General features: G+C 34.8%; 1 protein-coding gene across 2 annotated transcripts in view; it reads right to left on the reverse strand.

Moving 5' to 3' along the window:
- Window positions 1-26,546, reverse strand: part of Pms2 (mismatch repair endonuclease PMS2) — a 272,119-nt gene extending 245,573 nt beyond the window's left edge. Inside the window, exons 1-3 of one of the 2 annotated variants that reach the window (XM_090407693.1) lie at window positions 26,516-26,546; window positions 17,923-18,092; window positions 3,307-3,393 (exon numbers count right to left, since the gene is read on the reverse strand). In XM_090407693.1, the coding sequence (XP_090263819.1) occupies window positions 3,307-3,393; window positions 17,923-18,058 (223 nt within the window). In that variant the 5' untranslated portion in view covers window positions 18,059-18,092; window positions 26,516-26,546. Of the gene's footprint in view, window positions 1-3,306; window positions 3,394-17,922; window positions 18,093-25,680; window positions 25,756-26,515 lie in introns of those variants that run through there. The other variant, XM_090407694.1, reaches the window with a different exon arrangement.
- Between the last annotated feature and the right edge of the window lie 319 nt (window positions 26,547-26,865).

The raw sequence follows: 26,865 nt of genomic DNA on the forward strand, positions 1-26,865 counted from the left end.
GAAACAGGGCGAACTATCCCAATCAGACAAGACGAACACAAACGACACATTAAATACCTCCACTTCGGTAAAACAGGCCTTTCTGACCATGCACTCCAAACATACCATAGAATTGACTGGAAAAATACCAAGTCCCTACACCGCACCAAAACCTGGTTTGAGAGAAAATTTAAAGAGTCTTGTGAAATGCTCAAACACAACCCAAATCTCAACAAAAATGATGGCCTCACCATTTCAAGAATGTGGAGGACCCATCTACAACCTGTATAACATCCTAAACTAGCATTAGAAAAATTCCCACTACAAGAAGACAACCTGGTGACTTGGTGAAGTGTTTAGAACATTCAATAGCAACTGAAAGAAATGATTTTATAACTATCCAGAATATTAATACATGAGGACTGTAACAGTTTATTGTAGTTGCATTTATCTATTTATAATGTGTGTGTATATATATATATATATATATATTTTTTTTTTTATTATAATTTTTTTTATATTATTATTATTATTTTTTTTTTTTTTTTATTTATTATTATATATTTTTTTTTTTTATTTGTTTTTCTTTTCTATCACTAGAGGTCAGGCTAGAAAAAAGATTTATTAACTACGTAGATTTAGTTTACTGGTATAGAAAGCATGAGCATGTAGCTTGGTTCTGCATACAGTTGTATTCTTCCGATGATGACCTCGATATAGAGGTCGAAACATCAAGTTTTATTTTATTTGTAATTAATAAAATAATCTGTTCAACACGTGTGTTTTTGAGTCCCTAAATCTACAAATATGACTGCTGATTACCGTGTAACCCTAAAAGAAAGAATTATAATATGTGTTTAAAGAGTGTTATGATAAAATTCAGAGCAAAGAGTGATATTAATAACAAATTGTAAAAGACACTGATGCTATCTAGAGTGGTTTGGTTGTGACTGGATTGGAAAAATTATTGCTGTGAATATCATACCTAGTTAGTGTTTGTTTGTTGATAAGATTGATATTGCTAATATAAAAATAATCAGTTTGAGTAACTGTATCTTGTTAGAGTGTTTTAATATTAACCTAATTGTCAGGAACTCTCTTAGAATGAGAACTAAACTAACATGTACTGTATATATATAATTATAGTGTTCAATAAACCTTGCTTTTGAATCCAATTAAGACTATCTGTAATTTGGAATCTGATGCACCCTCTTATAAAACTTAATACGAACCAAGGCGGGAAATTAGAAAGAAGAGATTTTGGCCATGTCTATAAGGTCAAGGTATCACTTAAGTACAATCTAGAGATCGCCTCTTGATTGATACAGTTTATTTAATGATCTGATTTTACATCAAACCATCTTCCTATATTCCCTTCAATTCTAACTGCTGACTTACAACTTAAATATAAATTATATATTGCTCTGTATAATGTTTCATTTATCCCATATAACTAACGTTTTGAAAACTTTTTCCTGGGCACCTTGTTGTATGCCTTTTCCAGATTTATAAAATTAAGTACAGATCCTCGTCGTATTCCATGATTTCTCAACTATTTGTCATAAAGTGAAAATCTGATCCTGAAACCCAGTTTCACTTCCACACTTATTCTCAGCCTCTTTTCAACTATGGCAACATTTAACTATAATATAATACTAAGGAACTAACTTTGGATTGTTAATTTTCATTTTTAGCAATATGGTAGCAATTCCCACAGGCTATTTCAGCCATATTAATAATCAAAGAAAAGAAACACACTGAACATGTCAGAATGCAAGGATGAAATAAGTAACTTTGGCCTAGAAAGTGCACAGCTAATTGTAAATCATTAACCACAACTGCCTCATAAACAACTAATGACAATGATTAAAAGAAATATGTAACAGACTGTAAAATTAAAATGGCAGTATTATGGTATTTTTACAAAACCAAAGTAACTGACAAGCAATCACAAAATGATTATTATTTAGTTATTTTAATTATTTTTTTTTAAATAAGTATTATTAACAGATTTTTCTTATAATCCTTCCATTAAAATGTGTATGTTTTTCTGAATGGGATCTGTAAGGAAAAAATGTTTATAATGGGGGTTATAGCAGGGGAAAAAGGTGAAAACCAACTTCTCTACACCAACAAGCTAATAATACTTATACCACACTATAATCATAAAATTTGTTATGGACTTCTAACCTTTTGTAGGTAGGAGCGACATAAAAACACTACTCCAGGTGTCCTACACTAGGAAATTTTTTTTTTAAAAAATGAAGGATTTTTTTAAAAAAAAAAAAATCCTTCATTTTTTACTGACCTTTCTATTCTCGCCACTTGTTCTTTTACCACTTTCACTTTCCTTAATTCTTTAAACTAATAATCCAATAATCCAGCAAAAAGGTCTCTTCTACAGTACTGAGAAGTGAGAGAGAAGTCAGAAATGAGTTACCTTTCAATCCTGTATAGTTAACTAACGATAGAAATTACAGAAAAGTCCCAAACACAGCCAATGAGACACAATATCATGTTAAAAGAAATTCACCATAGGAAACTGTTCACTATAACAAAGCATTCTTGTGGTCTTATGAGTCTGCTATATTCAGAGTCGACAGTAATTTCAAATTCAGTAATCTATCAAAATCTTCTGATGAGTGTCTTCAGAAGAATTTACTGCTTATAGTACAATATTATGGTATCAGTTCTGCATGTACAAGTATGTGCACAATACTTTGAACTGTTTCAGAGCACCTGGTGTTTTAGTGGGCATTTGGTAGCCAGCATGAATTCCTATTTGTAATTAATTACTTAATGTTGTCGTTTAACTTCTGGGGCATGCACAATGTTCTTTGTGCATACTCTGAAGTAATTGAATTTTTGTTAAAAATCTTGAGGAAAACAGTCAAGTAAATTTACATGATGGCATGCAACAAAATGGTTTGCATCCCTGAGTATTCTATGAAGAAAAAAATCCTGCAACTCCTGACTAAGCCTGTCTCAGTCAATTGAAAAAAAAAAAAAACTTATCTACTTACTTAAATATTTAAGTCCACTATAAATTCCATGCTGTTTGTTGACCAATTATTTCATTTAAGTAGAAGCCTTTACTAGTACGTTATAGTACACTTCATCAGGAGTGAAATAAAAAAAAAATGGACTGAAAGATTAAATGCAACCTTAACACTGGAATAGGTACACTTCAATGGTTAATGTATAATAGCGTACATATATTTTTTTATAATGATTCAGCAAAATAAAAAAAAAATACATATATTCATATTTTTCATTATATGATATAAAATGTAAAATACATAGGCAATGACTATTAAAATAGCTTACTAAGTCCTTCAAAGTTGGTTTCTTCTATTCCATATCCATCATCCGCTACTTCAATTTGTTCAACACCATATTCCTTTAAGCGTACATCTATGAAATGAAAAACATATGCATTCTAAAATTACAGGAAGGGAGGGGAGAAAAAGAAATGTATACAGTAAGTAATTATCACAAATATTATCAGCTATTCAACTAACTAAATAGTGAAATTATCCAATCTACTGACCAGGCATGTTTCTGGTGAACAATTTGTAATATGCATCCTTATTGCCATCTGTTCAGTGCTTATGGTATTGTTTAAAAAAACCATAATTGCATCCATTTAGTTGGTCAAGTGGTTAGCATATCCACTACCCAACTAACAAGCTGTGGTTTGAATCATACTGTGAACATGGATGTTTTTTGAATGACTAAGTGAAAAATTTTCATTTCATTGCCCAGTGTGAAACTATCCTGATTAGTGGATATTTGAAATAGCTTGAAAAAGTTCCATGTTTGGTCTCCAGTTCTGATTTATCTAACTCTAATTTCAACCACAGGCTAACACCTTTTTGTAGGCAAGATTTGCATAAGAAAATAAATAAATAAAAATCAACTTTTGATAAGAGATTTTGTCCTATGTTCAAAATTTAAAGAAAAATACACTAATTAAATTGTACTGTCCTTTACAATTAATTTACAGAAGCCTTTAACATTAAATGTCATAATATACTAACAGCTCAGTAACATTTTGGTTGACATTTCATTATAACAGAATTTTCATGTAAATTTCTATAAAATTCTAAGTTTACTGAAGAACTGTTCAAGTCTCAAATGTCAAAGAAAAAAGATGAAAAGTCCAAAATGACAGGTGTCAAAGCATTATGAAGAGTATGCCTGGAATTGCTTAAGGATCAAAGCTAGAAAGCTAGAAGGATACTCCGATAGCCTTTAAGGAATACAGAGAACTGGCTGGGCCATCTGATGTAAAGTCAAAATCTCACCTTCACATGAAGTGCCTCGTTAGTCATTATTCCCCAGGATACTAAATGAATGAGGAGGTAATGGAAATTTGGGACTTAGCTGATCAAACTGTATTCCTTTACTAAAAGGAAATGATAATATACAACATGATCAAATTTCCTGCCTGCAGTGGCATCAACTGATTAAATAAAACCCCCTACCATTTTCATGAGAGAAGCAGGGCAAACAAAGTCAGCTATGGGAACAAACCCAAACTCAACATTGACAAAACTGAAGATAGATACCATCAATGTAAGAAATATCAATGGAAAAAAGTTAAAATGACAGAAGAACTAGAGAGGTACCATGTTGACATAACTGGTGTTACTGAGACGGTTAAAACTGATAACATTCTGCTAAACAATAAATGCAAGATGTTATAATTAAACATGTACAACATGCAAAATGAAGACATTAAGAAAAATACTTATATTAATAATCAGTTAACACCTCTTATTCCCTTACAGGGGAGTAGGCGAGGCCTTTTTAACCCTATCTAGCTTTTGGAGACTGAGTGGGCAGTTCAATCTCCACTGGTGCCCATCAGAGATAGTGGACTATCACTAATTATAAGCAGCAACTGATGAAGAGACAGGCAAACAAGTGTTGCCATCTTTTGATACCTAACTCTAACAGGATATGTTACAGTCAGAAGTAATGTGGGTTCTACGGTTGATTCTCTTGAGTTTATGGAACGAAAAACACAAGTTTCCGGAAGAAAAACCTGCTTGCCTGTGCCAGAGATCGACTAACAAAACATAATTTGCAAAATCTGATAAAGTAAAAAATGAAAAGATTTATGAAGAATGTCAATACAAAATAAATGAATGGATAAAAACATGATCAGAATAGTATCGACATGTTAATAAGAGAGACCCAAAAAGAATAGTTAAAGTAGCAAGAGACTGGAAACCAAATATGAATACACCAGCTGGTAGACCAAAAAAATGGACAGACTGCCTGCATTGAAGTACTGGAGACACAACAAGCAGAAGCTTAAAGCAAGAAGAAGATAATTAAACAACAGTGATCTGAAAAAAAAAAAAAAAAGAGGAAGGAGTAGCTATAGCATTCAACATAAAACAAAAAACTTCTTGGTTGATAGGCAATTTCAAGTAGTGATAAGGGCACATCTGACAATGGGAATTGGACAATGAAACGTATTGTGCTAAGATCACACAGGAAGTTCTATTAAGAAAGTAGTAGAAGAATTTTTTGAGTCATTACAGAAGACAGATGATAAAGAATAAAGAAAAGCTGGTCCTTGAGATTTAAAGAGCACAGTAGGAAATGAATCTGAGACATATAGAAATGTGATAGGAAAATTTGGACAAAAGACCAAAGCTAATAATAATGGTTACTTTCTGCTGGACTTCTTTTCAAGACATACTAGGCATCACTAACACCATGTTTAAACATAGATGTGGAAAAATTCACATGGAGAGAAGATATGAGAAATAAAAAAAGTCATTTTGACTATGTTACTATTGATAGTGGCATCTTCATGCTGATTCAGAGTACACAAGTAAACAAATAGTCTAAAATAGGAAGTGATCATTTTGTTCTGTTTCCAAATATTCTGAAAATTCATAATCCAATATTATTAATTCAACAGAATTTTGTGTTTGGAATCACCCAAAAAAAAAGGTGTTGTGCAAATTGAAAAAGAGAGTGAGTTTTGATTAAAAAGAAACTGCAACTTGAGTAGATGAATTATTTGGAACAATATTAGACTAATGAATAATTAGAGCAGACAATAAGTGTATTGTCTGCTCTAATTATACATGTATTAGAAGTATGGCAAGAGATATGTGCAAACAGTGGCAAAAATTTAGAATTGCAAACTGAAAAAGGAAAAAAAGCACAACTATAAGCATAATTTTTTTTAAATCATTTCAAAATTACTTTTAAATGTATTTGTAATGACACAGAAACGAAGCTGACAATTTTAATGTTCAATATGTTGTAATACACTACTGTTGCTACAAACTTATATGAGTTTAATCACAAACTGGATATGGAATATATTTCTCTCAACAAAAAGGAAGGAGGGGCAGGGAAATGTGTCCCTTTCTGGCCAGAGATGGCCCAGTCCATTTAGCAAGTAGCATGCCATTGGACCACTAAAAAAAAGTATGCTGCAAGGTTCAGTGCTGAGACAATTGCTGTTTAATTTGTACACAAATAATATAGCAAATAACCTGAAAGGAATTATTTAGTTGTTTGCTGATGATGCAAAATTAGGTAGAGTAATAGTTAATCAAGGCAATATGGAGAGCTTGCAGGATGATTTAAATAAGCTTTCACTATGGGCAAAAGATAATGGGTATCACAGTTTAATGTGGAGAAATGTAAAGTTATGCATTTTGGGAAAAATAGATTACAAACCATGTATCATATTGATGGCACTGTACTCCAGAAAATAGATGAAGCTAGAGATTTAGGGGTGGTAGTAGTAGACAGTTAAAGTTTAGAGGACATATTATTACTTGGCTATTGAAGTTAAATATAGAGATAAAAAAAGTTGTTATTTTGCTTTATAAGGCCTTGATATGCCCACATCTGGATTACTGTGCTCAAGTCTGGTTCCTGGGTTTCTTGGGATTGAGGAAGCAGTGAAAAGGATTTATAGGTAAGTAGTGAAGATGGTGAGTGGCCTGTGGAACATTCCCTATGAAGATAGATTGAGGGTGTGTATGTGTGAATTGCAGAAGTTAGTTAATAAGAGAAAAAGAGAGGATATGGTAGAAATATTTAAAGTTGCTTAAAGGGTTTTATCGGATTCATGCAGGGGAAATGCTTCAGCACTCAACTAGAGGGGCCAGAACAAGAAATCATCCCTAGAATTTGAGTAAAGGTGTGGTTAGTAGGAGAGTGAGGACTAGATTTTTTGCTTGAAGAATTGTGAAAGAGTGGAATGGGTTGCCAGAATCAGTTGTGAGTGCTTTGTCTGTTAATGGGTTCAAAAAAAGGTAGGATAGATTGTGTGGATAAATTGGGTCTCCTGTGATGTGTCTGTATAAATAATAATAATAATAAAACAAATGGACCATTAAAATATAACTAAAGTATCATTAAAATTGCAATACCAATGAGATTCCACTGAAAAAATGTCGATACAAAGTGTAAGATGGTTAATATATGCTATCTACCAATAATTGTCCAGACATGCCTGTTATTTGATGTAATGGAACATTCCAGGTTTGTTAATAACATAAAAACTAGTGTACAGATAGTAGGAAGCAGTATTTCATTGTAGCAGGTAAATACAGATGGTATGGCAACATGACGTGAACTCAGTGACTTTGAGAAAGGTGTCATGGCCTGGTGCAAAGAGCATGTGAACTGGAAAATTGACCAGTGGAAAACCGTAGTCGGAGTGGTGAATCAAGGACCTGTTTCCAGTCTGATGGCAGGGTGTGGAGGCAGCCTGGTCAACGCTTGTGTTGTGCCTACATTAAAGTTTGGTGGTAGAGGAGCAATGGGATAGGGTGAATTCAGCTGGTTTGGAGTGGGACCACTGGTCATTGTTCATGGTTCCATGAAAGCAGCTCAGTACCTTGATATTCTGGATAATCAGGTGCTGCCTATACTGTGGGGTTTTTTATGGAACAAACATGTGTAACTATCAAGACAACAATGCTCCATGCCACAAAGAACTTCATACAAATGTATGAAGTTGTTTAACACAAAGAACTTCAAACAAATGTATGAAGTTCTTTGTGTTAAACAACTGCGCTGGCCTGCACAGAGTCCTAATCTCAACCCCATCGAACGCCTGTGGGAAGAATTGGAACGGCGATTGAGGTCAAGAGTAGCATGTCCTCGATCTGCCACTGAACTCAGTACTGCTCTAATGGAGGAATAGAGACAAATTCCACCTGATGTCTGCCGCACATTGGTGGATAGCCTCCTTTAAAGGGTGCAGGAGGTAATCAAAGCCAAAGGTTGATATACCTGATATTAGAGTTTGCCTGCTGGTATCAACTGTAAATTGCTGAAGTGTCTGAACAATTATTGGTAGACAGCGTATTTCACTAACCATGGCCAGTTTGTTGGTAATAATGGATTTAGAATGATAGTGAATGAAGAAAGATGCTCATTCCTGCAAGACTGAATTTCATGACACATTTAGAATAAATGGCAGGATGACTAATCTGAAAAGAACAGCCAAACCTAGTAAAAGGATAAATTGTTTAAATCAACTACATTATAAACAATTTCTTAACCTGACATTACAATGATGTGCACATCAATGCAATGTCAGGTTAAGAAACTCACTGCACCTGCATCAAAATTATTTTTTACTAGTTCTATGACATCATATGATGTCATAGAACTAGTAAAATCAGAATAAATTCAATGAATAGTGATCACAATTATTTAATGTCTGTCTAGTAATTACACCATCCTGGATGTCTAAATGGATAATCTCTCTCTTTTGCTATCAGCAAGATGTGAGTTAAAGCCTTCTGTAGCAGAGATGCAAATGGAGTGTTCTTTTTTTTTTTTTTTTTTTTTGCTGGTTTCCACCCCAAATGGTTATTAGTAAATCTTTAGTACATTCATATCATGAGTGGACTAAAGGTTTTTTTTCCATTTTTATCAATTTTATATATATTTGTAATTTTTTATTTATTTTTTACATAGTTCGGAAACCCTGCTCTACAAATCAAACTTGGAACTTTTTCAAGCCACTTCAGGCCTCCAATAAGCAGGGAAGTCTCACACCAGGAGATGATATTCAACTCCAATCTAAAGACAATCACAAACATCCATGCCCATGGTGGGATTCAAACCTGCAACCTGTTGGTTGGAGAGAATAGGTACACTAACCAGCAGTTTGGCTGGTCTCTCAACTTTAATTTTGTGAATCAAGCATGTTTCAACTCTTAAACATACAGTAGAAGTAATGTACAGCTGCCTTCTTTAATGGATTGCATCAGAGTAAATTACTCTGTTTTCATATTAAAAAACAGAGTACTAAAAATAATGAAAGAAAGAAAAAGTATTACTTTTCAATATAAAGATTACTCATTCATCTTAGAATAATGTGAGGCCAGCAATTTAAATATATAATAAAAAATTTCTAATTACTAATTTTAAATCTTTTTTTTTTTTTTTTCATATCAAGCATATTAAAAAAGAAAAAAGATTTAGGGATAGTTTAGCTAACAAGAAAATTGTTGCCTGTGAAAATAGTATTGCAGTGAATGTTATAAAATTAAGGCTTTGTAAAGCCTTAATTTTATAACGTTCACTGCAATACTACTTCCAAGTACATCTCAATTACATTTTTATACACTTTCCAAACTTTTTTTCGGTTTATTTTCTTACATTATAGGAAATTTGTTGACTTTTTTTTGTCCACAATCAGATGCATACCAGCTGTTAACTGCTTGTTTTGTCATGGCCATCAAACAAGTAGCAGTAAAAAGATTAAGGTCACTGAGAGTGTCTTCAATGCATAGATATGGCACAGGGACTTTTAGTAAGTTAGGGACATATAATATATGAGGTGCGTTCCTAATACACTCAGCTTGCCACACTGAAGAAAACTGCTTCACAGATATCAGTAAGACTTTATTACACTCATCACTTCTACTTACATTAGGACTATTAAGAGCAACTGCAAACTCATGGAAAATGTTTTAATTCTACACACTAAAAATAAGCAAGAAGTCTACCTTTGCAAGAAGTAGTTATAAAGAACTAAATAACTATTCCAGATATATATACAGTACCTATCCTTGAATTAAAAGTCATATGACTATAAGAGTCAGTTCAGTCAGACATATGACTAATGCTCTATAACTTTTTGAAAGGGCAGGGAAGAAGAACCATCCTGAATCAGAACTGGACATATTTCATTTACTATAACTATACTTACCAGATTTCCCAATATAAGCAGAGGAGAATCTTATTTTTTAACTGTCCTATTGCCTTCCAGATTAGTAGTTTTCTTAACGCTTTTGAGATTTAAAAAAAAAAAAAATTAGACAAACAAGCCTTATAAACCAACTTATAACCTCTTGCAGCTAAGACAGTTTCGCTTCTCTTCCCACTGGCCTGTTTTTCCACAAACAAGGCACTAATAACCTGGTGAGTATTGCTGCTATAAAAGCATATCTTCTATAGTTATTCATCATCTCAGGATGATGAATTAAATGAAGAAGAAGAAGAAGACAACTACAAAACAGCTGAAGATTATTTTATATTCGAAAAAGCTGCAGGTGAGGATGGAGTTATAGCTGAACTTCTAAAAACAGGTGGATCTACAAACTCTTAGCAAAACTATTTACTTTATGCCTGAAGAAAAATGATTTACCAAGAACATGGAAGGCTACCCTAATTCTGATACATAAAAAAAGGTGAGGTAGAAGACTTGACAAACTACTGACCTATCAGTCTACTATCAGTGGTTTACAAAGTGTTTACAAAAGTCTTAGCTCATAGGCTTTGTGCAATTCTAGACTTTCGAATCCTGCTGTGGGCATGGATGTTTGTGATTGTCTGTGAAAATAGTGGTGGTGGTGGTCGGAGGTAGATGGCACTGGTGTAGATGATGAAGGTAGTTGTGGTTAGTGGAGTAGTGGAGACAGAGAGTTGTAGAGCAGGTGCCCTCCCTCGATGAGTCCTTGGACCCCCCCCCGGAGGTGTTATGTAATAATAATAACAACAATAAAGATAAACCTAAAGAAGACCCAAGTCATGTTCAAAAGCTATGTCCAACCAGAAATAATAAAAATCAATAATGAGGAAATTAAACAAGTAGATCATTACATATAATTAGGACAACATATACCAATGGAACAAAATCATAGATGAAATTAAAAGGCGCATGATGCTTGGGTGGAAAGCATTTGGAAAATTACATTCAGTATTCAAAAGCCAACTACCATTATGCCTGAAGAGAAAAGTGTTTAACCAATGTATTCTTCCTATACTGACATATGGCTGTGAAACATGGACACTGAATGCAAAGGAAATTCAAAATCTAAGTGCAACACAATTTAGTATGAAAGGAAGTAAACTTGGTATCACAAGATTGGATCACACAGGAAATACATGGATAAGAAATCAAACCAGCATCTGACATCATAGGAAGAGTGAAACATCTGAAGTAGCAATGGAATTGCTACTTCAGATGTTTCAGGGCAGTATGTTCACCCCACCACTTCAGATGTTTCACTTTTTCCTTTTTCCATTTCCCTCTCGTGGATTGGATTCCATGAGAGGAAAAACGATCACAATGCCAACCTAAATCACGGTGGATTGATGATATCATCAGATTTGCAGGGGTGACATGGGAAAGGAGAGCCATGGACAGAGAGTTTGGAGTAATCTTGGAAAGGCCTTCATCCAGCAGTGGATTGACAATGGCTGACAAAGATGATGATTTATGTATATATATATATATATATATACATATATCTATTCTATATATATAAAAAGATGAGCCGAAATTTGAAACGTTTTTGTCACATTTTTTGTCTCTTCATTATTTTGAAACATGAGACAAACACATTGTTGTCTCATGTCTCGAGTCATCAGAACTGAAGGAGAACCAGCTTACCAGCTTGGAACTGGGGGGGGGGGCAGCGTAGGTGCCATTGGGGAGAGCCCCCCCTAGTATATATATACATATATATACACACACACACACACATATATATACATATACACACACATATATATATAATTAATAAAGAAACATGTAAAAACCACAGTGATATCTTTAATTAGTAAAAGGACAAATATTTTGTACTAAAATTAATAGTACATCTTCAGTGTCTGTTACAGTAATAGGAATACAGGCAAAACGTTCGGTGGATCACCTATTAAATACAATTGTTACTGGGTGCTAAGAAATAATAGAAAATAACAATTTTAATCTATTAAGATAAATGGTTTTTTATCTTAATAGATAAAAAACCATTTTTTATTTATTAATAATAAAAAACCAAATAGATAAAAGTCTCCCAGATCTCTGAAAGAGACAGGCAGTGTAAGATATGGTCGGTGTAAGATAGTTTTACAACTTTCTTTGAATAAATGTTCATTCATATTTGAATCTGCATCTATGGAGGAGAACAGCTTTATCCCACTGGACACTATGAGTAGAGTCAATACTGTGCTGAACCAGACCAGACTTCAGAGGTTTGTTATAATCAATATAATATTAATGTTCTTTTATTTTTTTTTTTCCAAAGAACGGCCAGTTTGTCCAAAATAAGAGACATTGCATTTGCAAGGTATTTGGTAAACGCCAGCCAAAGATGGCCACACACTGAAGATGAACTTTCCACTTTTCTACAACAGATAAATAACCTTCACCCATGCATCCAATTCACTATGGAAAAAGAAAACTCTGGTACTTTACCATTTTTGGATATCCTCCTTACTAGAATGTCTTCTGGTACCTTATCTACAAGTGTCTTTCGAAAACCCACATTTACTGGCAGATACATTCACAAAAAGTCTGCGCACCACATGTCTCAAAAATGTGGCATTCTTAAATCTCTAATTCATAGAGCACATAAAGTTTGCTCTTTCCCAATAATCTTACAACAAGAACTTTCCATCATTAAAAAGTTAATGGAATCAAGTATGTCAAGTTTGCGCCTGCACAGAGTGCAAGACTGGGGGCAACTCTTGCAAGACTGAGGCAACTCGTGGTAAAGGTGGGTTAAGCTCCGATCACTTTCCTTAGTATTCTTCCCTTAATGCAAAGCACATCCCCTTGCGGAGATGTATGATGCTATGCATTAAAGGCAGGGGTCACTACATAGACCGGTTTTGATCTTTGAAATGCGAAGGTTGAAGTAATGCAGAGCTTATATGAATTTTACCTAAACAAGTTGTCACAAGGTGCTTTGACCTTATTAAATAAAATCTCGGGATGAGAGATAGATGTAGAAAGTTTTTAACTTGGGTATGTTATGTATTCAAGGTACCAAGTAATTTTATATAAACTTGGTTTTTAATCCTATTTCCCAGACAAGTATGTCAAGTTTGCGCCTGCATGTAGTGCAAGACTAGGGCAACTCTTGCAAGTAGTGCAGGGCTGGCTCCCACTGACGAGACCTCAATAAAGGTCAAAACCGGTCTGGGTAGTGACCCCTCCCTTTAATGCATGACATCATACATCTCCAAAAGGGGATGTGCTTTGCATTAAGGGAAAAATACTAAGTAAAGATCGGAGTTTAATCCACCTTTACCATGAGTTGCTTCAGTCTTGCACTACTTGAAAGAGTTGCCCCAGTCTTGCACTACGTGCAGGCACAAGCTTGACATACTTGTCTGTTTGCTTACTTGGGAAATAGGATTTCCCAAGTATATATATATATATATATATATATATTTAAAAATTGAATGACTAGAAACTGAGAAAAATGAAAACAAAATTTATTAGAACAGCTACTTTCAGCTTGTATCAGCTTTCTTCAGGTGCACATTAAAAAAGAAATAACCAGTAAGACATCACGGAAAATTAGTGTATATATATATATTTCAACGTTGAAATCTGCACATTCAAAACTGTTCTCTCAATGGCTTCATTGTTGGGCGTATGCATGTGTATAGCATCTCGCAAACGCCAGTATTTGATCATAGCACAATGACAGTCTGAAAGGTTGTAGCTCAGGTTGTTGTCGAGATGTAGGAGGTTGAGAATGATTTCTTTTGATTCTATTATCTTCCTTTCTAATTCATCATGGCAATGGAAAATGTTATTAGACTTGTCCCACAGGACTGTATGGCTAAGGTTTTCTTCATTAGAACTGGCCAAGAACCGAACATGACTGGACAAAGCACTGGCTCATGTTCTCTTGTAACTGATGTCTCTTTCTCTTAAGTTCTTCAATGTGTAACTTGATCGATTTCTCTGTTTGGCCAAAGTAAGGTATATCACAGCTGCACCAAATCTGGTAAACACTGGGATATTTAAGGCTGTGATGTCTAGGTTTTGGATGGCGTACTAAGGAGCAGATTTTTGGAAGAGGAGTAAATAAAGTTCTTATGTTGTATTTCCTAAGAACCTTAGCCAATTTGGGCGAGACAGAGCTTATGTGTGGTATGGAAATATTACCTTTCACACTATCGGTCTCTTCATTATGGCGAGCAGGTGGATTTAATAGGAATTTGCCAATTGTTTTTTGTGAATAACCATATAGTTGAAAAGTAGACCTGAGAAAATTGAGTTCTTTATTAAGTTCTATCTCATCATCAAGAGAGCGAGCACGATGTCCTAGTGTAGAAATGATTCCAAACTTTTGGGGAGGATAATGATGGGAGTGACCGTGGAGATATCTGTTGGTGTGGGTAGCCTTTCTGTTAATCGAGATTTTTAATTTCTATGAGGAATGGGTCAGTTTGATGTCCAAAAAAGGAAGTGAACTGTTATATTCAAACTCAGCCATAAATTATGTTCGGATGTTGATTATTTAGATGTTCATGACGCCATGGCTCAAAATCAGGAAAATGTCCTCAATATATCTTTTCCGAACTCTTCGTTTTAATGGATAAGAAGAGATGGCTTTAACTTCCAGATCTTCTAAATAGATGTTCGCAAGTACAGGTGACAACAGATTACCCATTGCAAGACCATAATTTTGTTTATAGATGGTATCCTGAAAGGATACAATGAGTAAGTAAGGCCATGATCTTTTTAGATAATTTATCTTTGAGTAGTACAAGAACTTCATCTGTAGGAACATTGGTAAATAAGGAGACGATGTCAAAACTAGTCATGATCTCATCTTCCTTAATAATAATATCTTTTATACGTGATACAAAATCTGCGGAGTTTTTAATAAAAGACGATGACTTACCACAAAAACACTTGAGAGATTTAGCCAGATATTTTGAAAGGTTATATGTTGGAGAGTCAATTCCTTCTACGATGGGTCAAAGTGGGGTATTTTCCTTATGAATTTTAGGTAGTTCACATAATCGTGGAATAAGCGGATGGAGAGAACGAAGAGAAAGGCGTATGTTTCTAGGTAGTTCAGAGGTAGATCTCAGTAGATTGTTGGTCCAGTTGTGGAGTTCACAGGTGGGATCTCTCTCGAGGATCAAGTAAGTGTCGCTCCATAACAATTCCCTCATCTAGTTATGATATTCATCAATGTTAAGAACAACTGTGGCATTGCCTCTATCCACGGGAAGAATAATTATATTTTTGTTGTTTTGTAACTTCTTAATAGGTGGTTCTGATGAAGAGATATTGTCTGCAGGAGGTTTGGTGTTATTGATGATGAAAATGGATTCAATGCAGAGTAGGTTTGGCTCTTGGGTAGGAAGAAAGGAGGCAGCTTTTTCTAATGAAGAAAACCTTAACCATACAGTCCTTGGGACAAGTCTAATAACATTTTCCGCTGCCACAATGAATTTGAAAGGAAGATAATAGAATCAAAAGAAATCATTCTCAACTCCCCACATCTCAACAACTACCTGAGTTACAACCTTTCAGACTGTCATTGTGCTACAATCAAATACTGCCATTCGCAAGATGCTATACACATGCATACACCCAACAATGAAGCCAATGAGAGAACAGTTTTGAATGTGCAGACTTAAATGTTTCAATGTTGAAATATACATACTAACTTTCCATGATGTTTACAGTTATTTCCTCTATGTTTTAGTGGTTATTTCTTTTTTAATGTGCAGCAGAAGAAGATTGATACAAGCTGAAACTAGTTGTGCTAATAAACTTTGTTTTCATTTTTCTCGGTTTCTGGCCATTCAATTGTTAAAAAATGTATATTAACCAAGTAAATCAATCTTCCTATATATATATATATATATACACACACACACACACACATATATATATATATGTGTGCGTGTATAAACAGCCTAATCTAAATAAATATGGTTGTATTGTTAAATTGAATTCTTAAGCTTCCCACACAAGAGGTAAGGCCAGCCAATGAGGGGGGGGGGTACTCCTCATAACACTTTATGCTTCAAATAATAATTCTTTTTCACTTAGCACGGCCATTAATGTGTGTAATTACAATTTTAATATATCATTCCTGAAGATGGCTCTGACAGAGATGAAATATTGAAATGATTAAACTCGGTGTTTAATTATTTCTCTGTGCTGTATTCATTACATTAAATTTTTTTATGAACATAAACTAGCACCAAGCCTAAATATGCATAATCACTAAGTAATCCAACTATTTCTCTTAGAGTTATTCTGACATAATCAATCTTTCTTTTTCTCTTCATGTAGCAAAAAGAACAACTGATTTCTTTTGGCCTGTTCAGTTAACTTCCTCTCATAATCTGATTTTTCCCACTTCATCACTTCTTGCTGGTGTCTTGTACTATTCCTGAGCATGCTATCTCCTTTTACCTTTATATCCTTCCTGGATATACAAAGCCAATTTGTATATCCTTCCTGGATATACAAAGAAATGACCAATATCCTTTGGTCATTTCTCAATGCACCACTTTCCTTACAATTTCTTATGTTATGGTATTTGTCATGATCACCACCTTCAATTAAAAAACAGCAAACCTATGGCCCATATTTCATTTGTCATGCAAAAGCTCTTTTTAATTTTATATTCCATGCTTAGCCATCGCTCAGATTGAGACTACACAACTACTCTATCTGAGACAAAGTGGTCATTACCTTGATTATGGGCAAAATTTCTGATGCTATTTCTAATACTCTAAAACCTTAGGTCACCTCTATCACATGCTGTTTTAGGTGACTATCTCTCAGTAATTGTATAGATTTCATTTTCTTCCCTCTGTATCCTCTCCTTTCCTCCTCCTATGTACCTCCCTATAATGCTTATTCCTTATGCTTATTAAACTAATATTTGCCATGGATTCTAAATCTACAATGGATTCTAAAGATGTAATTTCTTATTATTATTAATTTTTTTTTGTTTTTTGATTTTTTAAAGAGGAATTATTTTTATTAAATATCCAACCATATCCACTAGGTGACAGAAATAATCCACCAACCAGAGACTTTCACAAACATCCATAGTGGGATATGAACCCCACTGCCAGATGGAAAGTAGGCATACTATCCAATCAGCCAGTAAATTTTGCACCTCTATGGCAGTGCAAAAATTCTATAATTCAAACCTAGTTAATTATTAAACAATTATGTTACCTTAATGAGATCAGTTAGCATACCTTCAGTTGAAAAAACGCCCATATAAAGATTGCATCTTAACATAAAGCCTTTAGCTTTCTTAAGATAAAAACCCCATCTTAATCTAAATCTACTTAGGTGCTTTACAAAATTCGAATATAATGGTTATTATTTTTATTATTATAATTAATGGGTTGGGTTGTTTTTTGAATTATGGCTGAAACTAGGAAACCAGTGTGATATTTCTACTAATTATGTTATGTTTTTCTGGCCAGTTTGCCTGTTTTGCACAATGAGAAATCCATTATATAAAAAAACAAACATGATTATATAAAAAGGATGCAGCACAGAAACAATTTTGAGAATATAATCAAGTTTTTTGTTGTTTATTTTTTAACATCAACGGATGATAATATTTTATGTGGTTCTAATGATGATAACATAGTGAAAATAAAGGTTTCTAATTTTTATAATAAAAAATAAATATTTACCTATATTTGTTGCACCTGCATCAAGACTATTTTCAACTAATTCTTTAACAACCATTGACAGGTTAAGGATAACTTGACCAGAACATATTTGATGGATAGATGTTTCATCTATGGGTTTAATTTCTTTCTTAGACATCACTTTGAAATTATTCCTTTGGGTGGTTAATTCTCTTAAATACAGAGAGATAAAAAACAAAAATAAATGATCTTGAATGAGCAAATTACAATGTCATTCCACTAAACTAAATGCCACTTTATTCACTTATAATATAGTATTAAATAGTCATCTAGTACTTTTCACTCCCCACACATTATTTCTATAAATATTAATAGTTCAATATGTCAATATTCAGCTATAGTTAGGAAAGATGAGGATTTATATACATATGTTACAATAATTAATTATTATGCAACTTTCAATATGTTCACTTTTATTTTACAGACAGAACGGTAATAACTCTGCATCTCAACCAATTTCTTTCAAAGTGATTTGAAAGTGATTCTTTCAAAGCTAGACACAAGGAAATATAACATTATTATTCCTCACATGCTAATTGTATTCCTTCTTCCTACAGACTGCATGCTTAATCTCTACATTCATATATTTCACGTAGCTTATACACTGGTGTTTAAAACCTAAGAAAGAGCACTATTTCTGAAGATTACAACCACAAATTCAAATGAATTGGTTTGTGGAAATTTGTATAACTGACGATTTTGAGTAGAAAGCGGATACATGTTCAAATTTTCAAATCACACACAAAGAAGACATGTAGTAGCACTCAACAGGATTACCTGACACCTCCAGGGAGTCCAAGGACTCATCAAGGGAGGACTCCTGCTCTACAGCTCTCCATCACTCAATCCACCAACAACAACAAACCACAACGACACCAACGCCATCTACTGCCAACCACCACCACTAGTATTTTGACAGACAATCACAAACATGGACGTTTGTGATTGTGGAGAGCGAAAACTAACCATTCGACCAACTAGGCCGGCAATTATAATTACAATATTTCAAGCCTAAAATTATACAATTACTGTGAATAAAATGCTGCAACAAGCAAATTGTGCCTTTTTGTGAAGGAATAAACATGCAAACTTCGATGTCTTGTAAGTTCTCAAAGACATCATCTAGATGATCAGGCAAAAATTACTACAAAGCATGAAGAAGGTTGCAGAATTACTGACATTGCCAGAGAGTTTGAAGATTTCCAATGCTGCCAAGAAGCATTTCAAACCAACAGAATAAGCATGTTTGCTAAGAGGTCATACTCGCTTTACCATGGGGCATGGGCATGAAAACATATTTTTGGTTATAACAGCAAAATGTAATCGATGCACCATGGCAGTCAGCTTGCAAGTCGCTTCCATTCAAGCACAGGTACGACAATATCTCAACAAACTGTGGCAAGATGTCTGCGACAAGTAAGCTTATATGCCCGAAGTATGAGTCCTTTTTATCCCCAACTCATCATGGTGTATGTTTTCAATGGTATTGTATTCATAAATAATCGAACAAGACACTAATGGGCTAATGTACTCTTTACAGATGAGAGCCATTTTAGTCTTTTCTCCAATTCTAGACGACACTTGATCTGGCAAGAAAGTAGTACTGCTTACCATTATGAGGATATTCTTGAAAGGGATTGATATGGCAGTGCTGGGGTCCTGGTGTGGGAAGCATTATGCTTAATAGATGCACCAAGCTACAAGTGCTGAAAAAAAGGTACTATGACTGGTGAATGATACTGCAACCAAGTCCTTCAATATCATGTTCCATTGTTCTGTGGTGCTGTAGGCAAAGAATTCATTTTTATGGATGACAATGCCACATCACATTGTGCATGAGCAGTGGAGATACTTCTGGAGACTGAGGATATTAATCGAATTGAGAGGCCAGCATGCTTCCCATATCTCTACAACATAGAATATGTTTGGACACAATAGGGAGATGCATTGCTGCTCAAAATTCTCCTCCAGAAAACAAACAGGGTCTTATCCTTGTTCTGAAAAAGAGAGTCAGTTTATCTCAAGAACTCCTGAATCACTTGGTGCTAAGCATGGTATAATGTTATGAGACCTGCATTGCAGTTTGAGGTGGACATATTCCATATTGAAATGTCTCTCCAAATAGTTACAGTAAACACTGTACATTAATTCTTTAATTACGTCCTTAGGAAATTTGCAACTTTTGCCAAAAATGTATTGTAATTTAATTCGTACAAAATATATAACACATTTTTTGTGTAATATAATTTATTAGTATGCTGGGAATAAATTTATGTCCACATTTAGCTGTAGTCATGAAATTTTTTTCAGAGACAAGTAAAAATTAGTTCATCCTTAGGTTTTGGACATCAGTGTAAAACCTCCTGCCCCTGGGATAAATTTGGACACTGCTTCTGTGGGGCAGTTCTTAAATAGCACCCAAGCAAGCACTGATTTTTTTTCCAATTAACTCCTCAAGCTGTCTACTGAGCTTTTCATAATCACTAGCTTTGTAATTCCACATATAACCTTTCCTCACAAAAGTTCTCATATAGCTGGCAATCACCTAGGTCATAGATGGCGAACCTATGGCACACATGCCAGAGGTGGCACGTTCGAGAATTTTGCTGGCACATCAACAATTTACAGGTGATATTCTTTTATACATATTGTTACAATACGTACAAGTTAAATTTTGTTTCACACCAGAGAGCAGCTATGAAGAGCTGCTCTCTTTGAGCAGCCTCGTTTGAGCTGGCACAGGAATGCATTATATGGCATATTTCAATTCATGGTAGAATTTTATTTGAAGTTAGCCTTTGTGATCTATCATAATGACATCGAGAATTTCAAATGCAATAAAATAAATACTTATTTCATGTAATTGAAAAATTGGACAAGAGTTTTTAGTTAGATACTGTGTTTCCAGTGCAACATATGGTTTTGCTCGAGTCTATACAGCATAATTTCTGTGAGTCAGGACATGTGATTCATTAGTTAGCGCCGCTTTTATTACAGCTGTCTCAAATTGCACTATCTGTTAAGAAATATATTACACAGATATATATTGAAAAAGGCCTCTATACCTTAATCAGGGATACAATAAAACTACTGTACTTGTTTTTCTTGCATCTGCAGTATAATGGCTGTTGAGGAGGGCGTGTTGTTAACCACAGGGAGCGAGTTCGACATGAACATGTTTAAACATTTTTCGTGTGTGAGGCATATGCAACACTTTTTAATGTATTTTTTCATAAAGTAAAATCAGGGGTGCCAGTTTATACGCGAGGGCGAGTTATTTTCGAGTAAATATGGTAAGTGACATCCTTCTGCTGCATCCCTTGCTCAGCTAACCTCAATGGTGAGTTACAATGCATAAATATTTTTCTCAATAGTTTTTTTTTCTTTCAAACCAACATAATGAAAATCAATTTAATAATACAATAATCAATTTTACACTGAATAACATTATACATTTATATATAAATAAATATTATAAATAAAATAAAATATTATTTATAAAATTATAAATAATTATTTATAAAATATTATAAATATATGTATTATAAATTTATTAATAAATAAATTAAGTTAGATTAATTTTCTATTAATTTTTCCCCTATTAAAAACTGCCCGGCACATCAGCAAATCGATTGGTAAACTTTGGCACGTGCCGGCATGTCAGCAACTTGATTTGTAAATTTTTGGCACTTGCCTGGAAGGAGATTCGACACCTCATTTATAACAACATCTTGTGATAAGATGATCAAATCCAAGACCCTTGAACTTCACATGCCTTCTATTGCATACTGCCTAAGGTAATTATCCCTCAAACAAAAAGATCCTGAGAAATTCATTTTCTTTACTTCTTGATGCTATCTTGTCTTCAAAATATATACCATAATTAAAATCACCCATAATGGTCATATTTTTCCTATTTGCTGGGCTAATATGCTCATACAGTTCACTGTCACTGCCTTTCACATTACCAGATCTATAGCAACATCGAACTAAGTATTTCATTCTACTCACCTCAATCTCACACTCACCTGGTTGATATCTACTGCTACCATTTACCCCTTGCATCTCTACCTCGCATGGGTAAGTTTGTTTTCTATCACCAACAGCACTCCATCTCCCCTTTTGGCCTTTCTATCTTAGCGAAAAACATTACACCCTTCTATCTCTCTCTAAGCCTGTCAGGATGTCATCTTCATCCAACCATGTCTCACTTATTTCAACAATTCCGAGGTCTGCGCAGTTAGCCTAGTGGCTTTACGCTTCACAACCATATGCTTGGGGAAGGAGTGTCCTAGGTTCGATTCCCGTCGACGACGTGAGGAACTTAAGGATCTTCCTCAGCCATAGCCACGTTAGCCGGTCTTGGGCATGGACAGCAAGGTTTTTCCACCAGTTTATCTGGGGTTTTTCATCCGGCAAGCAGGCAAACCGGTCTCGTGAACACACATGGATTACAGTCAGAAATACTAACCCAGCCATAGTCCTGATTCGTCAGCCTATGCCAGTTCTGGAGCCCGGATAAAATTTGGGGGGGGGGGACTAGATGGTGCCGCACTGCACTGTAAAAGGGGACTCACAGCTACTGTATCATCACATGGAAAGAAAGGAAGGAATTCTGAGGTGAAAGAACTCAATCAATGCAACAATTTTGTTCTCCTTACTTTTGACTGCTAGCTTCATATATAAACATCACAGTTCATTTCTGAATCTATAACAAGTTTCACTAATACCACTTATTAGATGCGACTTCTTCATGCCTTCCTTGAGCATTCCTTTCTGTAATTATCCTGGAACTCTCTCCAAATCCAACTACTCCTCTACATCCTAGTCCATCCCCTCCCTTTCTTGTCTACTCATACATTTATTTCCTCCTTGGGCACTGACCTTTCTCATACCATCTCTCTCTCCCTATCCACCGACTCCTCCCAGCTTTGTTTCCTCGTGTGTCTTACACTCCTATTCCCTCATTCTTCTAATTCACTACTGCCTTCTACATTCCTAAGAATGCCTTCAATCTCTCTTCCTTAGTTTTCAGCTCTCCCACATCACTTCTTACTTGCTCTAATCCATTCTCTTCCACCAGCAGCCTCCACAAAAAAAAGTCAGCACAAATGAAACACTAGGAAATTGATATAGTGACCTCCTATGTTTACTTAAGACAGATCACAGTAGATGACTGTAGAGAAGAAATTATATGTTGAATTCAACTTGGTTGGATAGTCTTTGGAAAACGCTATGAAGCATTCAAGAGAAAATTCCAATCGGCCTTTAAAGAAAAATGTTCAACAATTGTATGCTTCCAGTCATGACATATGGAAGTTAAACATGGACTTTGACTAAAAAAATTGACCAATCAGTTCAGGATTACCCAGAGGAAAATGAAAAGATCATTACTCAGTATTACTATTCTAGACAGAAGGTGTAATACTTGGTGAGAGCTAAGACCAAGAGAAGTTATAACAGCCATTAAAAGATCCAGACGGCAATGGGTAGGTCACACTGCAAGAAGTAACATTCAAAAATGGACAAAGTTGATATCAGAATGGTATCCTAGAGACAAAAAAAAACAGAGCTAAAGGAAGACCAAAGAGATGGTAGGAGGATGAGATTAAAGAGATGGCAGAAACCCAGTGGCGATGAAAGGCTAAGATAAGAATGGAGAGCTTTGGGGAAGGCCTTAATATAGAAAATGGCTGATGGTGGTGATGAGACTGGTGGCATGAATGGGGGGAGCTGGCTAACAGACAGCCATCAGAAGGTAGTATATGGTGGAGTGAAATCAAGGAGAATGAGGATAACTAATGGATTGGCCTAGGGCTTTGTACAATGATCAACACTACTCCTTACTTTGTATATTAATGATATAGTGGAAGATTTAAAGGAGGATGGGGGGGAAGGTATTCAGTTGTTTGCTGATGCTTCCAAACTAGCAAAGCCAACAGTTGATAAAGGTGATATTACCCTCAATTATTCTGCATGATGATTTAAATAAATTAGCATTGTGGAAAAAGCTATCAATTTAATTGCAAATGTAAGGCTATGAACTTTGAGTCAAAAAGAGTACACATAGATGGCAGTGGATTGCAGAAAATTAATGAAGCTAATGACTTGAAGGTAATGGTAGACAGAGAGTTGAAGTTCAGAGTGCATATTGCAAAAGTTGGCAAAGTAGTTCAAAGGATTACTTGGATGTTGAAGAACACTGACAAGTAAAGATAGAGAGATTATTATCCCTCTTTATAAGGCTATGATTCAACCACATCTTGACTACTGTGCACAGATTTTGTCACCTGGGTTTTTTGGAGATAAGCAGGTGGTGGGGAGTATTCTGAGATGAGTGGCCAAGCTGGTGACAGGTTTGCAAAATGTTGCCTACGAGGATAGCATGAAGATGTATGGACTGCAGAATTTAGTTCATAGACAGAAAAGAGGGTACATGATAGAAACTTATAAGTTATCAAAAAGCCTCTATAAGCTGGACACAATAGAAAATTTTCAACATGACAAATAGAGTCAGAACTAGAGGTCATCCCTGGAAGCTGTAAGAGTGTTATCAGTAAGGATTTGCAAACTATATTTTTTGCTAGAAGAGCTTTTGCTCACTTTTGACAGGATACTACATGGAATTCTAATCAATAAATTGCAGCACATGGGAATGGATATAAAGCTTGTGAAGTGTATAAGAGGGTAGTTGATGGGGAGATATCAGAGAGTAGTTTATTCAGGATCAGAGTCCAGTAGGCCTGTGACTAGTGGCAAGCCACAGGACTCTGTTCTTCAACCACTGCTATTTAATTTGTACATTAATGTTACAGGAAAGGATCTGAGAACTATCAGTTGTTCGCTGATGATACAAAATTGGATAGAGCAATAGTTAATAAAGGTGATGTTAAAATTTAGCAGGATGATTTGAATAGACTGGCAGTCTGGGCAAAGAAAAATGGATGTCAGTTTAATGTGGCAAAGTGTAAGGTTATGCATTTTGGAGTGAAAAGATTACCAGCTGTATACCACACTAATGAAACTACACCACAAAAATGATAGCACCAGGGATTTGGGTGTTAGTGGATAGGGAGTTAAAGGTTTAGAGGACATATTGCAAAAGTGACAAAAGAAGCTCATCAGATTACTTGGTTTCTGAAGAATATCCACAAGAACAGGTTATGAAACCTCATTATAGAGCCTTGGCAAAACCCTATCTTGATTACTCTGCACATATCTGTTCACCTGCATTTCATGGGGAGGAGAGAATCGAGAGGCAAGTGAACAAGATGGTAGCAGGTTATGGAATGAACCCTATGAGAACAGGTTGAAAATTTGTGGATTACAGAAATTGATTGACAAGCAAAAAAGGGATAACACGATCAATATATACAAATTACTGAAGGGTTTTTACAAGATTAATAGAGAGGATATTTTTCAGAACAGGTGTGGTGGTGAGAACTAGGGACTATCCTTGGAAATTGGGTAAAAATGCAGTTAATAAGGGTATCAGGACTTAGATTTTTGGATTGGAGAGTGATAAATGAGTGGAAAAGTTGCCAGTATGTTATGGGTACCATGACTGTGAATAAGTTCAGAGCAAAGGATGATAAATACTGTGCAAATGTTGGTTAGGGCATGCCGTAATGTTTTAGGGCCTCCCTTGATGAGAATGACTCCATGGAGTAGCCCATAATAGTAATCATATTACTTTTTATATCCAAATTACAAAATAAGAGAAAACCATCATGTACTTACTTATTTTGCTAAGTATGCAGAATTTTTGTAAAAATTGTGAGGACAGTGCAGCAGTGCATTATGGCAATGATTCAGAAAACACTGATATGCAGGAGTAAGGCTGTTATGATTCCATTGTATAAGGTTTTGATCAGGACAAAGCGATGTCAAAAAGGGTTCAGAGACAATTAACTAATGTGATTTGTTAAGGAATGTCAAGTATATGAAGAAACATTGAGGGAATGCAATTCCCCTCATATACTCAAATGTGGATAGATGAAGGGGAGGAATTAATCAAGACATATAAGTTGGAAAGGGGTTATTACCATATTAATATGGTTTAATTTTCCATTAGATGGGTGAAGAACATGAGGCCATCCTTAGAAGATGTATAAGGAGGTTATGAGCAACAAGGTTTTGTGTGTATATGTGGAAAAGGTGCATGGCCTTAAAGAAAGCGTAACGGTATGTTCGCAGTAAATGCATTCTTGTCTCGGTGGGAGCTGGGTATGATGGATGGCCTCCAGCGACGAGTGGTTTGACTCCTTGGAGGTCTGATAATAATAATAATTTTATGCGGGAAATAAAGAAAAATGGGAATTAAAAAAAAAAAAAACGCTTCCTTTAATGTCATGGAATAGAAAATAAGACAAAGATTGAAAGAGAATGTCTCGACTCGAAATTAGTATGTCATGCAATTTCAAGTCATACCGAAAATAAATAGAAACTGTACCCATGATAATTTTAGTACCCAAAAATAAATATAATATAGTTTTTATAAAGATTATATCGAATTTAATTATGATAAAAACCACAACAAGAGATGTAATACAGGCCTATTTACATCATTCTTTACCTTTCAAAATTAGCACATGTATGTATATGGAGGTGCGCAGCGCTCCCTCTGAAAACGTGAATAGTGCCTATAAAAGCTAAAGCATCGGAAAACGTTTGATTTTCAAATTACTATTGACACTATTCACAATAATAATTATTAATTAGAGTAAAACTAATAACAACTAATAATCAAATTGGTCCAGAGTTATTATGATTACAAAACTTTATATTTTCGAAATAACATTTCTACGTTTATTGACAACCATCTCATTTCCAATAACGTTTTTCTCTCGACAGAAAAATTAAACAAAGTGAAGTTGTAGGGGACGAAAAATATAAAATTCGGGTTATGGATTGTTCACAATAATG

This window comes from Typopeltis vanoorti, chromosome 17 (genome assembly GCF_054136105.1).
Source record: "Typopeltis vanoorti isolate ZY-2024b chromosome 17, IOZ_Tvanoo_1.0, whole genome shotgun sequence".
In the NCBI taxonomy this organism is placed as follows: Eukaryota; Metazoa; Arthropoda; class Arachnida; order Uropygi; family Thelyphonidae; genus Typopeltis; species Typopeltis vanoorti.